Below are 22,441 nucleotides of genomic sequence, written 5' to 3'. Positions count from 1 at the left end.
GAAGATAGCCGAGCATACACCACGTTTTTGAAGCTCTATGGCAGAGCAAGGATTTTATTTACCAGAAAAATAAAGAACTTCCTTTTAAAAATACAGCTTTTTAGTTGGCTTATTAATATGTTATTTTTAAAATTGAACTTTTGTTAAAACTGGTTTAAATATTTTGGTAAAGATAAAAATAGCGCTTTGTGTATTTAGGGAAATAGACATGTTCTTAGCTAAAGTACTGTTGCTGTTTTAGTTATTTAGATGTATCTTCACTTCTTGGTCACTTCATTTCTGAGACTTTAAAAAGCAATGCTTGTACTTTGAGTTCTAACCAGATTCAAAACTAAAACAGGTCTGATCCTTGAAATTTGAATGTTGGTAAGAACTTGCCATTTTCAAACCAGGTTAGTGAACACACACACACGCACGCACGCACGTACGCGCGTGCGTTCAAACGCAGATCTTTCTACAATAGTTCAGACCCCTGCAATTTATAACAACTACCTGTTAGAAATGTGTTTCCTTTTTAATGTGTTAAATTCTCACCAATATAGATTTCCCAAAACTGTGGGTTGGTTGATTGGTTTGTTTGTTCATTTTTAGGTTGGTACTAAGAATCCATGAAAGGCCACTGAGACCAAATGAAAACATTCAGGTCTGTGTTTTAGCTGGAGGGATGAGTTTCTCTGTGGGATCCTCTGTAAAGCTGGCTTTGGATGGCAGTAAATAGGTTTAGGATTTTAACAATTGCACTTAACTTATAATGTTGGAATTTTAAAAAATATGTGGCTTGTAAAGGATGTGATTCAAAAGCAGTGCAGATGGATTTCTAAGGAACTGTAAGATAGGAAAGTAAAATTTCCCACAGCAATTTTTTTCTTTGATGTTCTCCATATTTGGGTCATAGACTTACTCTTTTCCATTCTACTCCTATTTCTGATTGCGATTGGAAACTCTTATTCACTCTCCTACTGTAAGTCTTTTGAGATGCTTTCTAAAGTCTGGAAGGGACAAGATGCTAACCCTCAAAGAGAAAAGTTACTTTGTAGATATTTATGGATATGCCTAATACAGTTTCCAGCTCTATCATATCAGCCTTGTTTATCTTCTTTGTCAAGTAATGTGACAGGCCTTGGTGCTCCCTTCTTCGGTTACAAAGAAGGATTGCCACGTGCAGAGAAGTCCTGATGATGTTTCCTTGCCAAGCAGGTACTAAATTTATATTGGCATTTGAAGAGGCCCAGAGTTTGACTTTTAGATTCACAGGTAGACAGAGTAAGCTGGTACAGTTAGTTGACCCTGCTTATATTAACAGATTCAACCAACTGCCCATCAAAAATATGTGGGGAAAAAATCCCAGAAAATTCCATAAAACAAAACACAAATTTGCCATGTGCCGAGTACTGTGCTGCATCCACGTGAAGGAAGTGAAGGAAGGCATGCCCTGCTGTAGCCTAGATGCAAATACAGGCTATATGCAAACCCCATGCCCCTGTGTATAATGGACTCCAGCATCCAAAGATTTTGGTGTCTGCTGGAGTTCTGGAACCAAACCCCCGCAGACACCGAGGGGTGCGGAATGGTGTTTTGAAATGATTTGGATCTAACGGCTAACATAAATCTTTCAAATTCAATTCAAATTCAAAAGCTTCCCTCTTACGTTTTCTTTCTTCCCTTTTTGAAGAACGTGTATGTGGATTTCCCTGCTAAAACTAAAGCTCAATTAGGGTGCATAACCGGCTTCGTGAGCATTTACCGGTCTACCTCTGCACCAATTGCTCTCTCATTCTTTCACCTCTTGGGCTTGTCTTCCCGCACAACTGGAGAGGTACCCATGCTGTGGGTCTCCTGTCAGACTCTGGCGCGCGTAACCGCTTTCTGCGTCTACTGTCACTCATCTGTGGTCCTCATTGTCCTTTGACCAGGCCATTACATTATTAGTCTCTTGTCCACTGTATAAGACCTCTGGTCTTTTCCCCATTTACTTCATCTTACAATCACTTGCCAGATTTTCTCAGAATCCTTTATGGGCTTCCCTTTGTCTAAGCAGTGGTTTTTAAAGTATGGCCTGTGGAACCCTAGAACCTGGAGATCCCCTTGATCTGCTAGGTTAAAATTATGCTCATAATAAATCTCATCCACCCCCTGCCACCTCTTTTTTCTGCACTGTGTCAGCATTTGCGCAGGTGATGCACAAGCAACTGGAGTGAAAGCGATGCAGAGCAGGGGCCAAGGTGGGCGCCGCGCCCGCACTCAGAGCCTTCCTCTCTGCCCGCGAGAATATACGTGAGAGCTCATTGAAAATTTCCTTACTTTTATGAAATCTCAGCCCTAGAGGCCATGTCTTTTTAACACTCTGTGTGGTGACACGAGAGCGGCACGCCGAAGCGGGAGGACGGCCGCCACAGGGAACACTCGAGCCGAGGGAGCTGCGTCGCGGGGCGGCCTGGCCGCCATTTGTGTCTCGCGCAGTGTCATTTTCACTCAAAGGCGGCAACTGATAAACTGTAGTTATTCGGCCTTGGGTATTTGGTAGACATTTTTTGGAAAAATAAAATGTCTTAAACCTGTCCTTGAAGGGGGAAATACAGCAGTATTTATTGCCAATAATAAAATTCAAGACTAAAAATGAAAATCAGTAATTTTGAAAATTTGAATCTGCCCCTGCTCTGCAGTAATTAAAGACTTTTCTGATGAGATCAGTACTTTCCTGAATGTTAATGAAAGTGATTTTTTGATATTATGTAATGAAAAGTATCAACATTTAGAAGATCTGCAAAACTAAATGAACCAACATTTTCTAAATGATCAAGACATAATGCTACAAACTCATGCATATGGATAAAAGATCCATTCAAAGGGCAAAGTAGATCAATGATTTTTAATTTAACAGAGTAAGAAAAGTTCATCGATGTGGTACCAGATTCCTCGTTTCACTAATTTTTGAGAAGCAACTGCTTGTCAGGTTTTGGGGTAGTATTAAAAAAAAAAAAGATGATCCACAATTATCTAAAAGTGCTGTTAAAATACTTTTCCCTTTTACAACTACATGTCTGTATGAATCCAGATTTTCTTCATATATACTTTAACTAAAACAGCATAAAAGCAATAGATTGAGTGTTGAAACAGAAAGAAGAACCTAGCTATTGTCATTTCAGCCAAACTTTAAGGAGATTTGCAAAATTTAAGAATGTCACTCCTCTAACTTATTTTTCTTTTTTTGGGGGGGGGGGGAGTGGGCTGGGGTGGGGGGGAGTTACATCTCATTAAAAACATGTTATTTATATTAACATGCAATAGGTTATTATCATTAAGTGAATCTTTCAAATTTGTTTTAATTCCTGATATGATATATTCTGATAAATATAAACCACATAAACAAAAGCTCCTTGAAGTCTTCAACAATTTCAAGAGTCTAAAGGGATCCTGAAATTTTATTTTATTTTTTTGAGAATTACTAGTCTACATGAAAATATCCTAAGACTGCACAGTGCTTTCCAAAGGAATCCATTCAGTATCCTCTGATTCTTTTTAATGTTTCTCAAATTATTCATTTTTTTATAATAAGGACATCATCCAATATCCTTAGTAACCTTGTAAGAATGGGACAGGGTAAATCTAATTTTTTTCCCAGTGTTTTTATTAGGATTCTTATTTGTAATTCTAAGTTAGTTCTCCTTTTCTCTAGTGAATTTTAGATGCTAAATATAACTGAAAGTCAAAAATTAGAAGTATGTCACTAGAGCAAGAGAGAGGGAGATTGATTGGTAGAATTGGTAAGATAAAAATAGGACATTAATCTGCGCTTGTCCTGTTAATACGGTCTCAGTATCTAGTCTTTACAAATTACAAGTATACTATTAAACCTTCATTTAGCCATGGAAATGAGGACATGACAGAATGAATAAATTAAATCTAAAGGTTATTTTAAATCTATTTTATCTCGTTATTTAAAATGGCCTGTAAACCTTAAACCAGAAGTGCTCAAAAGGAACCCAAAAGAATCACTTATTCTATCTTCTTTCTTGTTCTCTTTCTTGGTATGCATCTCTTAAAATTGTCAAAAAGTGCGCACAGTAAAACAAAAAAAAAGGGAATCGATAAAATTTATCGCTTGGCTAATCAACCTCATAATTTAGACAAAGCCCACAGAGAGAAGTCTTGCTCCCCACTTCACGCTGCCGGCAGCCCTGGGGACTCCGAGCTCCCAGCGCTCCTCGCGCCATCGCCCTGTGTGTCCACACCACGCAGGCGCGAGGAACAAAGCTCAGGCCGGGGAGGGGGGACGCAAGGCCGTGAACACGGCGCAGGGAGACCCAGCGCTGAAACAGATTTATGTTTTGTGAGGAAGCATGAGTTAGACTATAAATGTAGCATCCTACATTCTAATTTTTATGTACAGGGTCAGTCACTATCTTCTTGCTTAGTAGAGATCATAAGATCACTGTTCCAATTAAATTATAGTGGGCAGCTTAGGTCACCCATGGCAAACTTACATAAGAAGGTTAGTCATTTGAATGAAAACTTGTCTAGGCCGCAAAACCACCACATTTCCACATAAAGTAGGTGTACCCTCTCTGTTGAGGTAGCCTTGGTATTTGTTCTAAAAATAGGCCTACATTGTGGTGAAATCTAACCCAGTTGTTTGTCCAAATCACGTTAAGAAAATCAACTTTGACATGGCTTTTAAGAACAGGCAAGAATCTCCTATAATGTCAGAACAGATTGAGAGTCAGTTCCTTTGAAGCTTTTTGTGACAATTTTCGGAAATTTTGAAGTTTAAAGAAAACTTGAAGATAATTTAGGTTGCTGCCCTGGCAGTGTGACTCAGTTGGTTGGAGCTTCATCCCGTAATGGAAGGGTTGGGGCTTCTATCCTCGTCGGCCAGGGCACCTGCCTAGGTTGCAGACTTGATTCCCGATCCCTGCTCCGGGCACGTAGGGGAGGCAGCCAAGGCAACCGATTGTTTCTCCTCTCTCACATCAATGCATCTCTCTCTCTCTTCCCCTCCCTCTAAAAGCGATGAAAAAAAGGTCCTTGAATGAGAACAGAAGCAAGTTAAAATAAAATAGTTTAAGATGCTTAGCATGCAAGGTGAGAGCGAGGGTGGGGGAGAGTCGGGGTGGAAGGAGGAGCTGTAGATGCAGTGCGTCCTGCCCTGCATAGTGGGGAGCAGAGAGAAGCAGGAAAAGAAGGGGAAGATAGTGAACTTCTAAGGATGAGTAACATGTCCAGCCAAGCCCCAGTAACATTATTAGTTCCTGACTTTGAATTATTTTGGAGGATAGTATAAGCTCCTCAAGACATATAGAGCAACACATAGGTAGGCGTGTAGAGAGAAGAGGAAATTAAGCAGAAGGAGCATTGGGGCTAAGGGGTCACAAGGAAATAGCCATATACCTAACTACCCGCATTACTGACTTGTTTACTTCCTGTAGTACTCGGGCTTTAGTTATGCATATTTGGATATTATGGTCTAAAACATCTAAGAAATCACTTTAATATTCTTGCAGTCAATCAATACCAGGAATACCTATCCTGTCATAAAAAGACTGAAAGTCTATAGAAAGTAATAGTAATGAAAACAATCATCTAATAATGTCCTTACTTGTGATTTACAGCTCTCCTGTGCTCCTGGCTGTTTGTTTTCTAATATCTTGAGTTTGATGTGCTCCTCTGCAGTAACTTAGGCATTTTAAATGATCCCTGCAAGTATATTCCTGAAAGGAATTAGTTCTTCATGGCTAAAGAACTTTTGCTATATATATTGAACTGTCATAGAAGTCTTATTTAAGATATTAAATATCTTAAGATATGCTGTTTTAACGTTTACAATAGCCCAAATGAGTGAACAGTTGATATCCAAAAATGTTAACATAACCAAGTATAGTAGTAACCATTTGGTATTTTATAGGGAAATGAGACAGAAGAGTTGAGACATGTTTTAATTCCTGATATGGTAAATACTGATAAATATTGTATACTTCTGCCTCTAACAGACATGAGGGTAACATGTTTAGAACTTCCTTGAGGAAATTGCTTCCTATGAATTTAAGACATTACTGGCCTCTAGTGGTAATATGCTATAGTTTAAATGTTTCTAATTCTTGTGAGTGACTAGAAATGAAGCCATTTTAAATGTTTAGGCTGCTGCTAACTTCACTCTTTCAGTTCTGGGTCAATAGTACTCTCCAAGTGCAGAGCAACATCCTCCTTCTCCTAGAGACCAGGGTGCTGTCTCTTGCTCTGCCTCTGAGCCACCCTCACCAGTTCAGGTGGAATGATACTGGTTTAGCTCTGAAATGACCTTCCATTATTTTAGTGCATGTTCAGTGGGGAGCACTGTGCCAAGTTTGTGCTACCATTTCTTCCAAGAGTGTTTCAGCCCTCTTTTCTGCAGACTGTAGACAGGTTTTTACTTCTATGTATTGTAAGTTTTTATTAAGAGAAAGTTTTCAGTTTATCCTTGAGAGTCATCTTTAGACTCATCTCTATTTAATTTGATTTTGAATAATGTTACATTTGAAGTACTAGTTTGCTAAGCAGAAAAATGATTTGTCGCCTTTGGTTTTCATATTTGTCACACAGATGTGAAAGGGCCACCTACGCATCGTCTGTCTTGTGGCCAGTCACCCTACACTGAGACAACAACATGGGAGCGGAAGTACTGCATCCTCACAGACAGCCAGTTGGTGTTGCTCAACAAGGAGAAGGAGGTGAGGTGGATGTTACTGAGAAAAGCTACTTCCCTTTTCCAAACTCCTGAAGGGATCTAGTTTTTATTTGCATTTATGAAAACAGAGGCTTTATGAATGATGAATTCATATTTATGAATTATGAATGATGAACTACTGGGCTGCTAGTGCCATAACGGTATGTGACTGCCATGAAGAAATGAGGTCTTTAACAAGCCGGCCTGCTTTCATTCAGGAACCGTGACAGAGATGAGTTGAGTAATTTGGAAAGAGAATGGATTGGGATGGGTAGACCGGGTCCCCAAAATGGTCCATACAGCCTATTGGAAATGACATCAGTCTAGCTCCTAACCAGACAAATGGTACAGTCAGTGAGTTAAATGAAAGAGATTTGATGAAGGGACTATTTACAGAGGCATAGGCCACATAAGGGACCCCCAAAGGCTGGTGCAGCACCATGACCTGGCAACAGCGGAGAGCAGGTACCACTCCAGACCTTCAGGTCAAGGGAAGGAAGCAGTGTTTCTGGGGCCCAGGAAACTGGAGCTGCCTGAGAGGGCTCAGGACAGTTGCTGTGGCCCTACCCAAAGACCTCAGCCTCGGCCGGCACAAACGGCCAGCGTGGCGGACGCCAGGAGAAGGACATTCCCACTCTCCTCTCCTGCCTTCCGATTTCTTGCCCGTGTTACCTACTGTGCAAACCTGACCTGAAGTCAGAGGGAAAGGTGGCTCGTCCTGCATGCCATGGAGGTTTGCTTCCTGAAACACGCAGCGAGGGGGAGAATGCAGGGAGCAGGTCCAGAGCAGCGACACAATGCAATTAGCTCTAGTTCCTGTAAACTTTCTGTCCCTCTAAATTAAAAAAACCAGACAACCCGTAAACTTTCTGTATACTGTGGCTACTTTATTCCTCAAATTGTTCAGTGTACAAATCCTTCCACATCCAAATGATTCATTTGCTTATTGGTGATTTATCAGGTAGTTGATGTCATTCTGATTTGGTAGAGCCATTAAACCATCTTATTCCCAACCCCCACAACATTAAAAGAAATGAGTGAATGTGATCTTGACAGAGAAGAGGGATAAATGGAAGGAAAGGGAAGAAAAGGTCTAATTTGATGAGGGAGAAAGATTAATTGCAGTGTGTGTGTGTGTGTGTGTGTATAAATATCAATTTAGTAAATAAAGTAATATTTTAATATTAAATTTAATTTTTTTAAAAAGGGCACCCTTTTCTGTGGAGCAGAATCCAGTATATGTTGCTGTGTTTATATTAAGTAGATATATAATAAAAACTGGTAGAGTATTAGTGTAGAAGATTTGTAGTTAACCAATTTGAATAAATAGATAATTTAAAATGCACATTTTAGCCAATCTACTCTGTTGGCAGTTTTTTTATCAGTTATTAATATAGTAGGACCAATATGAACATATCCATTTGCCATCCTTATGCCCTTTCCTACATTTTATTCAGTTTAGTACTGTCAGAAATGTGATAGCCTACGGATAGATAGCATAGGCATGCCTTATCTAGAACCAAGATATAATCCATTGATTAGATATTACTAATCAATTGAGTAATACAGGCCAGGGTCCCTTTCGTCTCATAAAATAACTGTCCATAATGTATACTTTTCAACACTATATCTTTGGCGCTTCACCTGCTTTATGCCGGTTGTCATGGGGACCCCTGGCATCTGGGAGCCCTTCATCTCCTGCGCTGCGCTCAGGCTCTGCAGGTCCCCCTTTCTGTCCTGGCCTTGCGCTCATCCTTCCTACCCCGAGGAGCCCGCACACTGTGCCCTCTGCAGCTTCCCGGCCATCGGCAGCAAGCTCAGCTTTGCTTCCACCTCTCCCTGAAGGAGCCTTTTAACTTCTTGGTCTGATGAGAACCTCTGTCTTCCGTGAAGTCCTGTCAATTGCGGGCTCTTTCTCTCCCACAGCCCTCAGGCCATGCGGCCTATAGTCCGCGTCCTCTTTCTGTGGCACTTCCTGTCTATTTTCCCTCCTTTTCCCTAAAAAGCCCAAACTCTGACTCTCATGTGGTAGTCATCTTCTAACCCCCAGTCATCTCTCTCTCTCTCACGCTCTTATTGTTGTTGATTTTTGCTACTGGCTGATTGTCATTTTCTACAACACCTCTCTGGCCTTAATTTGTGAGTCTGTATCCAGAGATGTGATTCTTTCAACACATGGCTTTCAGTTCCTTGAACTCCTCTCTTTCTAGAGTCTTTTCCTCTCCCTGCCTCATTGCTGCACCTTCTTCATATGCTCAGTTGCATGCATGTTACTCTGACCATCACCTCCTGTTATTTTAGCTCATCTCCAACACTCCTTCAATCCTTTGGGACCCAGGGTCCATTGACCCCGTCACCTCGTCCACCCCTCATACCTCTGATATCCTTTCTTTCCTCTTCACCCAGCCCGGATTTTCAGGCCGGTCTTTGTCACTGCTCCCTTGCACACTGTTCCCCTGCCCTTCCCTTGCACCAGCATGCTCACTGGGCCCCGGGATAGCTCACTAAATCCTGCTCATCCATCTCCCTGCCCTGCTTCTGCGCAGCACCACGTGTGTTGGGGAAATCACTCCACAGCGCTGCTGGCCTTCCCGCTCGTGGCCATGAGCTCCACGCGAGCCCCTAGCGCAGCCTGGCAGTCGCAGAACACCCCCTAGTGCAGTCACTGTCTGGTCTCCTGGATGAGTGGCTGGCAAAGGACCAGGTTTTCTCCCCACCTCATTGTGAGCAATAAAACGAATTAAGGAAAATGAAATTTTAAAAAGGTAAAAATACAAACCCAAATTTTTAATAGATTTAACAAAAATTAAATTACAATTTAGTAAATATACACAGAGTGATCATAACATAGGAAAAGAAGGAATAAAATTACAAAAATTATACGTAGTCATGGAAAGCGGGCTGTACAATGAGGCAAATCCACCGATCACACCAGGCACATTTCTCGGTTTCTGCACTGTTAAACCGTTACCAGCCGCGAACAGTTTGCAGAGCAGCACCAGACACTGGATCACACTTCGAGTAGCACAATCCAAAGCGATTTCCAAGATGACATTTTTTGCATCCCTTCCTCTGGTCTAATCCCAGCTAGCCTCACAGCTGATCACTTTGCTGCTGCTTTCTTCACCGAGACGGTTCAAGCACTCAGAACAGAACGTCATTACCATGGCGCCGACCCACCGGCACCTCCTTCCATATGCTTGACTTCCTCCTTTGACTGGGGTTTGGTTTCCCGCAGCCCAACGGGCAGCCCCTGCATGGGCGCCTGTTCCAAGGGTGGAGCCCAACCCCTTTACGTCTTCAGTGTTTTGCCCTCCACTTGATCACCTCCGCCAGCACGCTGTTATTTCTCCCATCTTAACAGAAAAATATAGCCTCTTTCAACCTCACTTCCTCCTCCAGTTACATTCCTTTCTCTGCTTCCCTCAGTAGCACAAATTCTCAAAACCTATAAGCTTATTATCTCTGATTCCTGTCTTCTCGTTCTCTCTTAAACCTGCCTGACTCAGACTGATCCAGGGGTGTCCAACCTTCTGGCGTCTCTGGGCCACACTGGAAGAAGAGTTGTCTTGGGCCACACATTAAATGCGCAAACACTAATGAAAACTGATGAGCAAAAAAGGGTTTTAAGTAAATTTACGATTTTGTGTTGGGCCGCATTCATAGCCATCCTGGGCCGCACGCAGCCTGTGGGCTGTGGGTTGGGCGCCCCCGCTATCCATACCGCTCTGCCCGGGTTACTCTTGTTCAGCTCACTGGTGACCTCCAGGTTCCTAAATTCAGGGGTCAGGTCTCATCTCACTTCATTTGTCAGTGGCATTTAACGCAGTCGATGGCTGGCTCCCTTTTCTAGAGCCACTCTCTTCGTTCGGCTTGCATGGGATCGTGCTCCCTTAGTGCTCCTCCTGCCTCTCCAGCAGCTCCTTCTGAGTCGCCTCCGTAGCTTTCTCTTCTCTCCAGGTCTTTACGGGGGTGCTGCAGAGTTCAGTCCTCAGCTCTCACTTCCTTAGCATCTCATCCACTCTTATAAGAGACTTCAGACATCCTCTAATGCTGATGGTTCCTACTGTTATGTCTCAAGCCTACGCATCTCAGTTCTCTAGACTCATATGTCCATCTCTGCTCACACACACCTCTGCTTGGATATGTAATGGTTCTCTTCAATATGTGCACACCGAGCCCCTCACCTTCGCTCCCACGCCTGCCAGAGGCCATCCCTGTCATCAGTAAGGACAGCTCCATCCTTCCAAGCTCCCAAGGGCTCACTACGATCCAGCCATTCCGACCTCGCCCCTGTCCTTGGGCACATCAGGGCTGTCCTGCCTTTAGGCCTCAGCCTTGGCTTTTCCTTTAAAATATCTCAATGACTCACTTTCTCATCTCCTTCAGATCCTTGCTTACATATCACCTGACCACCTCTTTAAAATTGCAGACCCTCCTCATATCTCCTTCTAGAACATCTGATCTAATTGTGTGGCTCTAATTTTTTTGGCCCATAGCATTTGTCACCTTCTGAAATACTATAGAATTTATTTATTACATTTATTTTCCTTCTTCTGGAATGTAGGCTTGAGGGCAAGGATTTTGTCTACTTTGTTCAATGCTGTATCCCTCAGTGCTTATTCTTGACACATAGGTAAATTCTCAATAAATATTTGTTGAATAAATCTTGAAAAAGCCAAATTATAAACTTTAATTCCTTAAGATCCATTTTCTTAATGTAAGTTTGAAAAGAGATGAACCTTTCCTTCTATCTTTTCTTTTTGTGTTATAAATCTCCCCAGAACACAAGACTTAATTCCTTACTCTTTTCTAAAACTAGATAATAAAAGATGATAAAAATAATCCATAAAGTGCTTTTGCATTGTTGAATGTGATTCTGTCTTTATTTATTGAGCATCTATTGTGTGTGCAGTATTGTGATTGCAGTTTTATGGGGGCATCTCAGTTATAACCATTTGGAACTCCATATAGGTGGTGTTTGTACAACAGTGCAAATATACTAAATGCCACTGAATTCATTTACTTAAAATGGTTAATTTCATGTTGAATGGATTTCACCTCAATAAATTACTTTTTCTTAAGATTATAATATAAGCATGGGGGGGAGGTCCTGACTGAAACGCTGCGTGGAGCGGGCTGTGGTGTGACAAGGGGGACACCGAGGGAGGGTTTGGAGGAGAAATTTAGGGTGCGGTCCTGTCCAGGAACCAGCAGAAAAGCTCACCTGGAGGGACAGAAGGGAAGGCTATTTCATATGTGTATAAGGATACAGAGTCAAGAAATGTCTCTCTCCTTGACAAAGTACCAAACGTTCAGAATTCTTGTAATATAGTTTGCAAGAGGAGAAGTGATAGCTGTCGAGAATTCAATAATAAAGTGCCTTGACGGCCATCTAAGGGATTTGGACTTCATTCTGGAAGCGATTCGGACCATGGGGAGGTGTTTAGCAGGGCAGGGACGTCATCACCTTTGCTTCTCAGAAAGTGGCTCTGTTGGTCCTGTAGAAAATTGAGAGAGCGGAAGTGGAAGGAAACAGGAAGGTTACTGCAGGAGACCAGGCGAGGGATGAGGAGCTCATGCAACCGTTTACAAAACATTTAGTGCCCTGAGACAGGGGTGTGCTACCATTAGGTTGGAAAAACTGAATTAAGTCTCCAGCATAAGAAAGTGTTAAGCCATTGTTGTACCTGCTACATGAATGATAAGTTAAATATTCTATTAATTTCATGACAAGAAATGATTGGAAATCTCATGTGTATGTGTGTGTGCGCGTGTGCATGCGTGTGTGTGTGTGGACCAGAACATGCAGCCCTCTCTGCCCCTCGCCCACACCATCAGGAGGCGTGTAACCCTCACCCTCGGAAGTTTGCACCGAGGAGTTTAGGATTCCTTGAAACAAGGAATTTAAGGAATTTCCTTTCAAAATGATCTAAAAAGGCTGTTTTTAACCTTAACGAATCACGGGGGTGTTTACTGCTGTGTTAAAAAGATCAATTAAGAGGGATCGGTAAGGGTTTAAACTGAACCCGCAGCCAGGCACTGCTGGGACGTGGGAGGATTAGATTAGTCTAGTGGCGCTCGCACATGTGGTGTGTGGGATCCTGTAATGCTCTCTCTTCACTCTGCGGGGTTCCTGTCAGAAAACGGGAAAAAGTCTGCATGGGGGAGGTACACGGGAAGGGTGTTAAACACACCAATCGCCAATCTGGGAATGTAGCAGAAGGGTAGGTCTGGGCAGAATGCTGAGAGGAAGTCTGCCAGGAGTATCACCTTGAGAAATGACTGGCTGGCTTAGTAAGTCGCTTCGTGTAAATAGACATTGCTTATGTGTTATGAGATATACTTCCCTTCCCGGACGCCAGGAAAGGCCCCAGCTGGCTTGGCAGCAGGCCAGTTTAAAGAGGGTGTAGGAGGCCATTTGAATTCCATTTTGCTTGCAGGAGATAAGACCAAGTAAACTGGAGATTAAGGAGTGGAGGGAAATGGTAGAGAAGACAATCGGGAACCCCTCTGAGGTGCAGCCAGTATAAAAATATAAAAGAAAGCCACGTGAGGTCCTTCGGCAATAACAAGCCATTTGGAAAGGTGTAAATGTGGCTCCCTTTTCCTTCATTCAGATCCTACTTTCTGTACGTGGAGTTTTTAAAGCAGGCAGCAAGGTAATAGTAATGCAATTTTAAAATAATTAAAAATATTTTGCTTGCTTTTGGAAAACACTATTTACACTCAGATATATTAATGAAAACAGCAGTTAGGCTTTTGTGCAAACAGCCAAAAGTCAACTGTTAACTTCCCCTGGGGTGACTACCCATGGCATATGTCATTCAGAACCATTTCCAAGTCATTCAGCAGATATATAACGTGTCCCTGTGTGTGCATTTTTATATTAGGAGTTATAAAGAAAAATGCACAGTTCTCTCCTCTCTCCTGCATACCAAATTTAGTTGTGGAAATAAGACAAATAATTTTAAAATAGCATTTGATAAATAGCACAAATAAACTGGATAGAATAAAAGAAATCCATTATTCTCAGGGAATATATTCTGTGTCATTAAGATGCTGTTGGTAATGGGCAGTTACCAAAGGGAAGCTTAAGAAAGGAAGGAATATGATCAAAGTTATGTGTTATGAATACTGATCTGTAGGCCGTATCAGAAGAGGGAGAGATGGGAAAGAGAAAGACCAATTAAAAGGCTGCGGTTCCTCTGATCTGCACACGTGAGTGGTTTCCCGGCGCCTCCTGAATTATGCACGGCTTGGGATTAAGGCCTTCCAGCGCGGCCATCATATATTTTGGTCTTCTACCCAACTTCTCCCCTTTAAGAGGCGCTAACTAAATTGGCCTACTCCCTGTTCCAAAATAAAATTAAAAAGTCGTATGCTTACCAACTTCTTGGCTGATGTTATGTTTTCTTCTTAAACTAAAATGGCCACCCTCTCTACCTATTAAATATTCATTCATTCATTTGTGGTTGGAGCTATTTTAAGATTTGGGGATTGACTGGTAAGATGCAAGCTGTTAACTTACATGGAATTAGTTGCACAAAGGAATAATTTTAATTCAATGTAATAAGTATAGTGGTAGAGGAAAATCTGTCATGGGAGGAGCCTCAGGAAGGTGTACCTTGTTAACCTTCCCTTATGCGACTGGTGGGACGCGGGGCGATGTCGGTCTGCAGCCTCAGGATGAATAGTTTTACCTGTTAGGTATAGAACAGAGAAGAAAGTGAGGGAAATGTTTTAAGCTGAGTGCACAAACTAAGCAAAGGCACTGAACTACAGAATAGGCAATATGTTAGGGAGACGCAAGCAGTTCGGTGTTCCTAGAAGGTAAAGTCCGAACGTGGATACTTTCAGCAAAAGAGCTCTTCGTTTGTGGAAACGCTCCTGCAGAAGCCGCATAGAGCGAGCGGATGAATCCAGAACTGCGCTCTGCTTGGAGCAGAGGGATGCTCTCCGCCGGCAGGCGGCAGGCGCGTGCGCCGCATCCGGGCCCAGCAGGCTTGAACGCCATTTAGGCGTCCTTTAGGGAAGAAAGTAACAGGGCTTCCTTCTACTTGTTAGCATGATCTTGGTTTCCTTTACTTCGCTATTTTATTTAATCTGCATGTACACATTGAAATTGAAATAAATTTATATATAGTTCTAAACAAAATGAAAGGCAGTTTTGTAGAAAATATGAGGTAGATGTATATGAATAATGTTTTTGAAGTAACTGGATGTATCTGTGCGCGCCACTCTTCCATCATCACGGGTGGCTGGGGGCTCACCGAGAGGACTAGGCGTCAGGCTCAGTCTGACTTTGTTATTTACATATTTCAGGTGCCTGAGAAGCCCATTGACTCCTTACTGCATTCATTTTCCTCATCAGAAATGGAATGAATTAAAGTGCTTGGTGTTTTTTTTTTCCCTCCTCCCAGAGGGAAAATTGGACTCAGGAGCACAGTACAAGGCTAAAAAAGTTAAAAAAAAATCCTCTCATGTTATAGAACCTGGGAGATGTGCACATTTTAAAGAGTAAATCAGTATAAACAATAAATGTGAACTAGTAAACTAAATTGGGGCAATTATAATGGACAAAATTGGTTTTCTAAAGTTGACTTTCTAAGATTGATTCTCTTTGGCTGTGTACTAAGATTGGTGAACTACAGCTTAGTTTGAAAATATTTGAAATAGCCCTCTAATTTTCAAGTAGATCAATATCTTTTGAAAATATTTTAGGTAAGAAGCAGTCTATGGTGTTGTAAAAGAAATGCAAGTTTAGAGTCAAAACTATTGTCCCATATGTCCCAAGTCAGAGGTAAAATGCTATAACCTATAAGTCATACTTTGAATGGAATCTTTGGTTATATTTTAAGTTACAATACTGGGAAGTGAAGAGTCTACATGGAAACTTTGAGAAAATAATTGTGAGTGAATTTTAGGCCCAAGTAAGAAGTTTGATATATTTCATTTATCCTCTCCTTAGACATGGTAGAGACAAAGTATATGATAATAGAAACCATTTCTTACTTTTTTCCTGAATATAACCTTTATAAATTTCTATAGAAAAGATCATAGGTCATTTCCTCCTGTAATAGCAAAAATTACTGCTACCTTTTTTCTTAATGGCTGGGGCCTCCATTAGGTCAGATAATAGACATTTTTTAAATTATGAGGAGAATGGTTATGTATATTTAGGTTCATCTATTTGTTCAAAGATACAAACTTTTCCACCCAAATTTCCCCGTCTTCTTTTCTACTTTAAGGCCGGTGGAGGCTGCATTTTCACCTCTCACTAGGCAGCAGTTTAACCTCTCAGTGCTACTCTTTTAATTATTTAAGTTGAGATGATAATAATTTCCATCCTGAAAGGGGTGGATGACTTAGATTACTGTTTGTAAAGTCTTATGTTACAGAGTGCTTTTGGAAGAGTCCGTGTCTTTATCGGTGCCATTATTATATTTTTAGAATTTTTACCTTTATTAATTCTGCTTTTTGTCTCTCAGTGTGTGAGCAGTAAGCATATAGTTATGGTAACGAGGAAATGGTGATTTGGGGCCCTAGAAAGAGGGTGAAAACTTTCAGTCCATGTTGAAGACACTGCTCTCCAGAGTCTCAGGAGAGCGAGCTTCCCTTGTGGCCGCCCCAGCCCCGTCGTGGGGGTCGGGATGCGGAGGCAGAGCAGAGGCGTGTACGCTTGAGCCTGCTCGTGCCCGCTCTTTCTCATCAGTTGATGGGATAAGTATGCACTGCAGTCCTGGCTTAAGATAACCTATTCCTTGTCTGTAAGAGGCAGGTAGTAACAGGGGCCCTCTGAGAACGTCACACGTGTGGATCCTAGAGCCTTGCACGCAGTAAGAACTCAGTGCTAGTCATTGTTATTGAAATTGTTGACATTTCAGTACTGGAGCCCTAAGAAGTTAGAAACTATGATTAATTGCTGGCCATGCTTTTGATAAAGGTTACTAGTAAGATCTCATTGTGAAAGCAACTCAGAGCCCTCCCGTTACTCTACGCAGGTAACGTGTAAGTTTTCATAGTTACTGCCTGTAGAGACCTTCCGTCCCATTCATAGCTCTCATTCTGCATATACCAACAACACAGGATGCGTTTCTGAAACTATGCCAGAAAAAATGTTTTAGGATATCAAAAACTAATCTCACTTTTGGAAGAAAGCATGCCATTTTATTTAGGTGTCAATATAAGTTTTCACTGAAAATGTACTTTATTGACTATCTCTAAGTGCTTAATTCTAAAACTGAAAAAAAGTTGGGTGATTTTACTACTTTTCTGTAACATAACCATTTAAGAGAATGTTGTAGCTGAATCCTTCTGGTTGACTTTCATTTCCATTTACCTTATTGAGTGCGGGGCCAGATTGGAGCCTGTGAACCAGTTTCCAATGTAAAAGAATCTTTTACTTGTGTGGGTGTTTTGTTTTGTTTTCTGAGCTCCCAAAACAGGCACACACCTGGATGTGAGCTGTACATACTTCAAGTATGCTAATTTACATACTCACCTTTCCTGATCTTTTGGTTTTCTTTTTAAAGAAAAGCTTCCGGAAAAGGATTGATAATACTTTACTATTGTGTATACTTTGTTTCTTCATTTCTTCTACTTTGCTCTGATGATGACAAGCCCTCGTCTTTATTAACTAGAAACATAATTCGATCAGAGGGTGGTCCTGGCGTGCTCACTGTTCAGATTCATCTCCTTCTCCTTTCGCTTCACTAGGTCCCCGCGGAGGGAGGAGCGGAGCAGCAGGCCGATTCCGCCAAAGGGAGATGCCTAAGGAGAACTGTCAGTGTCCCTTCCGAGGGTCAGTTTCCTGAGTACCCACCAGAGGGCGCTGCTAAACTGGGTAAGCTACGAAAAGGAAAGAAATTCCTGGCTTTTATCCGGTAATTAATGGACTTGTTATTGAGTGTTACAATAAAACAAAACATCTTGCACTTCCTGTTAATGAGGCTCATTGAAATATAGTATGTTATCCAAGGGTGAGAGGTCATTAGAAAGTTCTATTCTTTATAACCAAGGGTCAGCAAAGTTACTTTACAGAGATAAAATTTATCTGAGCATTGTAAGTTTGCTGTGTACAGTCCAGGACAAGTTGGATGGTGTGTTGTTTCTGAGTTGACTGCCTGTCTTTAAATTTTGGAAGTCCATTGGGTGATCTTGTTGGAGTTCTGAGGTTCGCTGGGGAATCAGCAGTGCGGGGACACTTCGTGTTGAGTGGTTTGTGTCCTGTTCACGTAGGTACTGATTCTGTCTTGTATAATGTAATGTCAGATCAGGCTACTTTAGCTGAGCTAATTTTACATATCCCATCTAAGTTATACTTGGGACTATGGTTACAGTGGGTGACAGAAGAGTGAAATAAAAAAAAAAAACAACATGAATTGTCATACATTAAAGGAATTAACGTTAACATCAAAGCAGCTCTTTCCGTTTCCTACCAAATGCACTGTGTCATGTTTTACATGCTAACCAATGGATATATGGATAGTTAGACAGATCAGGTAATTTTAAGGAAATATAATTAAAATTAAGTAAAATAACGAGAGGATTTGAAATATAGGAAGTGTTTTGCATTGTTCTATTATTTGCTTAGTGAATGTTAAGACATTTCGTCATAAACATTTGCTAAGTAGATAAAACAACTATTTATTGTTTGTATGTTGGTTAATATGGATGACTGTGATTTTGCTTGTGTTTTTGAATACTAGGATTTGTTGGCGGGGGGGTGGTTTGCCTTTTTCTTCATTTCTCTTCGTATTTTAAATGGACCTCTGAAGTCTTAGTGAGAATTTGAACCCTTTATTTCTCTTTTTGCCCTGTAACAGTTGTCGGTTTTCTAGAAAGTAGGTCAGCAAACACTTTTCTCCCAGGAGTCACACTGGGAGAAGTACAATTGTCCTCTTGCTGAGTCTGTGTCGTGCTTCTTCCGCGTGTGTCGCAACCAGAGTAGGTGTCCGGGTTGGGCTGCAGACCGGTCTGGGCGTCACCTTTGCATGTGCAGCCTGTTTGCACCTCACAGACAAGTCCTGTGTGAATTAGACGGGTGCAGAGTCACCTTCTTTCAACTCCTTTGGTGTCCCTACTTACAGTGTTATGTTGATGACTATCTTGTCACTTCTCTAGGAAACTTTGACAAGCTTTCACCCACAGAGGATGTATATTCAGAGTCTGAAGAATGATTATAATTTTATAGCGGCAAGAACGATGTCGTAAAGTAGGATGAGGTTGCCACGGTGCTCAGTCGAGAGCCAGCCCGCCTTTTGTCCTAGACAGCAGGTCTCGACTCTCAGCAGCCCATGATCATTTCTGGAGTGGATGTCCTAAATTAGCACTGAGGGCTATGGCTCATAAATATTAAAGGGGAAAGGACTACTTTTAGAGCCACTTCTTCTTACATGCCAGTCTAATGTTGAATTAGATCATGATTCTGTTGTTCTATTTTTATCTCCTGGTGCTTTGTCTTTAAGCAAAATTTCCTGCTGTCAAACACTAAATTGAATAATTGCTGTGTGTGGAACATGCTGTGCTGGTCCCTAGAATGAACCGGGGTGTAAGATAACACTTCTGCCTTTAGAAGGTTCTTATGTAATTAGGAAGACAGATCGTTGGTGACTGTCCACAGTACATGTTATTATTGCGGCATACTGTGTGGCTTTTACTGATTTTTAATTAAGAAATAAACCTTTTTGTTTATGCAGCAAATAGTTACTGAGTGACAACTATGTGCCAGATACTGTTCTAGGCATTCAAGATACAACAGTGAAAAAATAGACAAAACTCTCTCCCCTTGTGAAGCTTACAGGAATGACAGACAATAAGCAAGAATAATAAGTCAAATATACACTGTGCTGGGTGGTGATAAGTACAAAGAAAAAAAAATACGTATGGAATGGAAATAGAAAGCGTCAAGGAAGTGTAATTTTAGCTAAGGTGACCAAAGAATGCCTCACTGTTAAGTGACATTTGAGTCCATATCTGATAAAAGTGTGGGAGTCAGGCATGTGGATAGCTGGGAGAGAGCGTCTCCCAGGGGGGCGGCCAGTATAAAGGAGAGTGTGATGGGTGTCCCGGGAGCGGCATCGAGGCCAGTGAGGCTGCGTGGAGTGAAGACGGGAGGGCAGTAGCAGGTGACATCACTGAGCAGATCACGAGGGCCCTGTAGGTCATCAGAAGGGCTTTGGCTTTTACTCCGTGAGGCGGGGGAAACCTCGGCTTCCCAGCTGAGAGCAGGGCCGCCAACGTGGGGGTTCACCGGTCCAAGCACTGTCACCGCGATCTAAACGAGGGGTGCAAGCACTGTCGCCGCGATCTAAACGAGGGGTGGCTTAGCGGGGCAGTGGGGAGGCTGAGAAGCGACCGGGTTCTGACCGCATTTGGAGGTAGAGCCAGCAGGACTTACGAATTGACTGGAGGTGGGAAGTGAGAAACAGAAAATGAGGGATTTTGGCTAGAGCAGCAAGAAGAATCAAGTCGTTATTTTTTAAATTGAGAGAGACTGTGGGGGAAGCAAGTTGGAAAGTGGGATTAACCAGGGGCTCAATTTGGGACATGTTAAGTTTGAGGCTCTTATGTGAGTCTGAGAATCAAGGGGAAGGTATAAACTGGAAATATAAATTGCAGGATTTTAGCGAAGAGATGGTGTTTGACGCTGTGAGATTGAATGCAGTCACCAGAGAAATGTGTACAGGTGGAAGAGAGGAGTCCAAGACCAAGCCCTGGTACCTCCAGAGGCTAGGAAGACAAGGAAGCACTAGCCGGGGGGGCGGGGGGGGGAGGCCAGAGAAGAAGAAGGAAAATTCCAGAAGCTTGTTTCCAAATGAGAAAGCCGAGTCAAATGTGTACAGGGAAGCCTTTCTGTTTTTGTGTGGTTCTCACACTTTCCATCCTCTGGATTCCCTTTGTTCTTCTCCAGGAGAGGAACCCCGAGGGGGGCCGATCAGGTTGTGCAAAGGTAAATCCGTGGCCTACATGCTGTATTAGGTATGACACACTCAGCTGTGAAGACATGCCCGCTCGGAAAAGACATGGGCCTTTTACTCTGCTTCAGAGAAGTCCTAACAGAAAGGAGCTCTATGAACGTACAGGATCTCTGAGGAACTTCCGTACCTCAGAGACTTCAGACTAGTGAAAAAACTTTTGAATGTCAAAAGATAGAAATGCCTGTAGTTGTGCATTACACATTGTTGAAAGAGAAATTAAGACTATTTCCCAGTATCTATAAGCGAATTCAGAATGATGAGAAACTTAGTAAATGTCAAGAATTTAAAAAAGTGTGTAAGGGTGGGGGGAGGGGGTGAAGCACAGACTGTCCTCAGTAGTTCTCAGACTCTGGCACTGAGCAGTTTACAGTTCACCCACGATCCTGAAACTTGTGTTTATGCTGGCATTTGACACGAATTTTTGTAACAGCAATTTTTTTCCACTGAAAATGAGGTGTTTTCATAAGGCATATGAACATCATATCTAAACCACCCATTTCCAGATTTGAAAAACCTAGGAAAAATTATTTTGCCCAGTGACAATATCCAGATTTTAATTTAGCCTTCAAAAAATAAAAATTTCTCACATTTAAACCATGCAGAGCATGATTTGCTGAGTTTTCAAAAGGAAATTATTTCTTCAGGTGATTGGGTCTTTGAATGCACTTAGTACTGGGAGGTATGTAAATTGACCACATAAACTAGAACTAGTAAATCTTCATTTTCAATGTAAATGTAATCTATGTTAATTCATCTTTTTAAAGGAGCCTCCCAATGCCTTGGGGAAAGGTAGAAGCTGAACAGTGGACATTTTTGTGAAGTATACATTTATATGCATTATAGTATGCCTTTGACATATCCTAGCAAATCTTAGGAAAGAATGTATCAAAAGTCTTTTAGAGTCAGAGTTAGCCATCCAAAATTTTCATGTTTATGTAAATTAAGAAGTCAAGCAAAATTTAAAATTAACTCCACCAAAAAAAAAGGGAAACCAAATTGGAAAAACTGAGGAAAAGCCAACCTTGTAGCTATGTTTTCCTCCGTTTGTTGATCTGAGTGATAAAAATTTGAGGAAACTTTGATGAAAATAGATATTAAAGCAGAATATTTTCTCCAAGGCATTTCTAAAATTACTACAAAGGATAATTTTTATAGGCCAGAATTTTAGAGGATATTCATTATTTTGTTGTTTTTGTTGAGTTTTTTCTTTTTTGCTCAGTCCCTCTGCCACTCCTCTATCCAGCACCATCCGCCCCCCGCCCCCCGCCCTGAAAGACCCTGCATAATCTCACTTGGGGCTTTTAGTTGGGTAGTTTTGAGTTTTCTTAAAAGCCATAAGCCAGTATATATTGAGTTTTTGAAATTTGTAACGTCCTATAACATACACATGGTAATAATGATGATAGTAGTCTAGCAGAATGGGATTAAATCTGGTTAAAACAGCCACATACAGTCAATTTTGCTATAATATGATGTGTTCCTAAAAATCACTGTACTGTGCAAAATGGCACAATAAAAATCACAGGGCTAATGGGGAAAAACAGATTAGGGGCACTGTACTTAAAACTTGGTCAATGACATAGAAAGACAGGAACTTAGTAAAAATGGTAGTACATTTTTATATGTGCTAAATGATAGAGGAATACATAAATGCTACAATAAATATAGCGCATTACGTTGAAAAATATCCTGAAATTTACCTGTGGTAATTGGCATCAGAGCAGTTTTTCAGTTTATTGTGAAGTGATGGAGCAGGGTG

At 41.5% G+C, this 22,441-nt stretch overlaps 1 protein-coding gene across 2 annotated transcripts in view; it reads left to right on the top strand.

The window, feature by feature from the left end:
- The window catches only part of RASAL2 (RAS protein activator like 2), a 272,437-nt gene that overhangs the window by 121,391 nt on the left and 128,605 nt on the right, over positions 1-22,441 (top strand). For both annotated transcript variants that reach the window (XM_054587721.1, XM_054587720.1), the window contains exons 2-3: positions 6,577-6,704; positions 17,420-17,546. In XM_054587721.1, the coding sequence (XP_054443696.1) occupies positions 6,577-6,704; positions 17,420-17,546 (255 nt within the window). The remainder of the gene's footprint in view (positions 1-6,576; positions 6,705-17,419; positions 17,547-22,441) is intronic.

The sequence above is a fragment of the Pteronotus mesoamericanus genome, unplaced genomic scaffold (assembly GCF_021234165.1).
Source record: "Pteronotus mesoamericanus isolate MK-2021 breed Mesoamerican mustached bat unplaced genomic scaffold, CSHL_Meso_final scaffold_1186, whole genome shotgun sequence".
Taxonomy (NCBI): Eukaryota; Metazoa; Chordata; class Mammalia; order Chiroptera; family Mormoopidae; genus Pteronotus; species Pteronotus mesoamericanus.
This window is presented reverse-complemented; position numbering and strand designations above follow the sequence as displayed.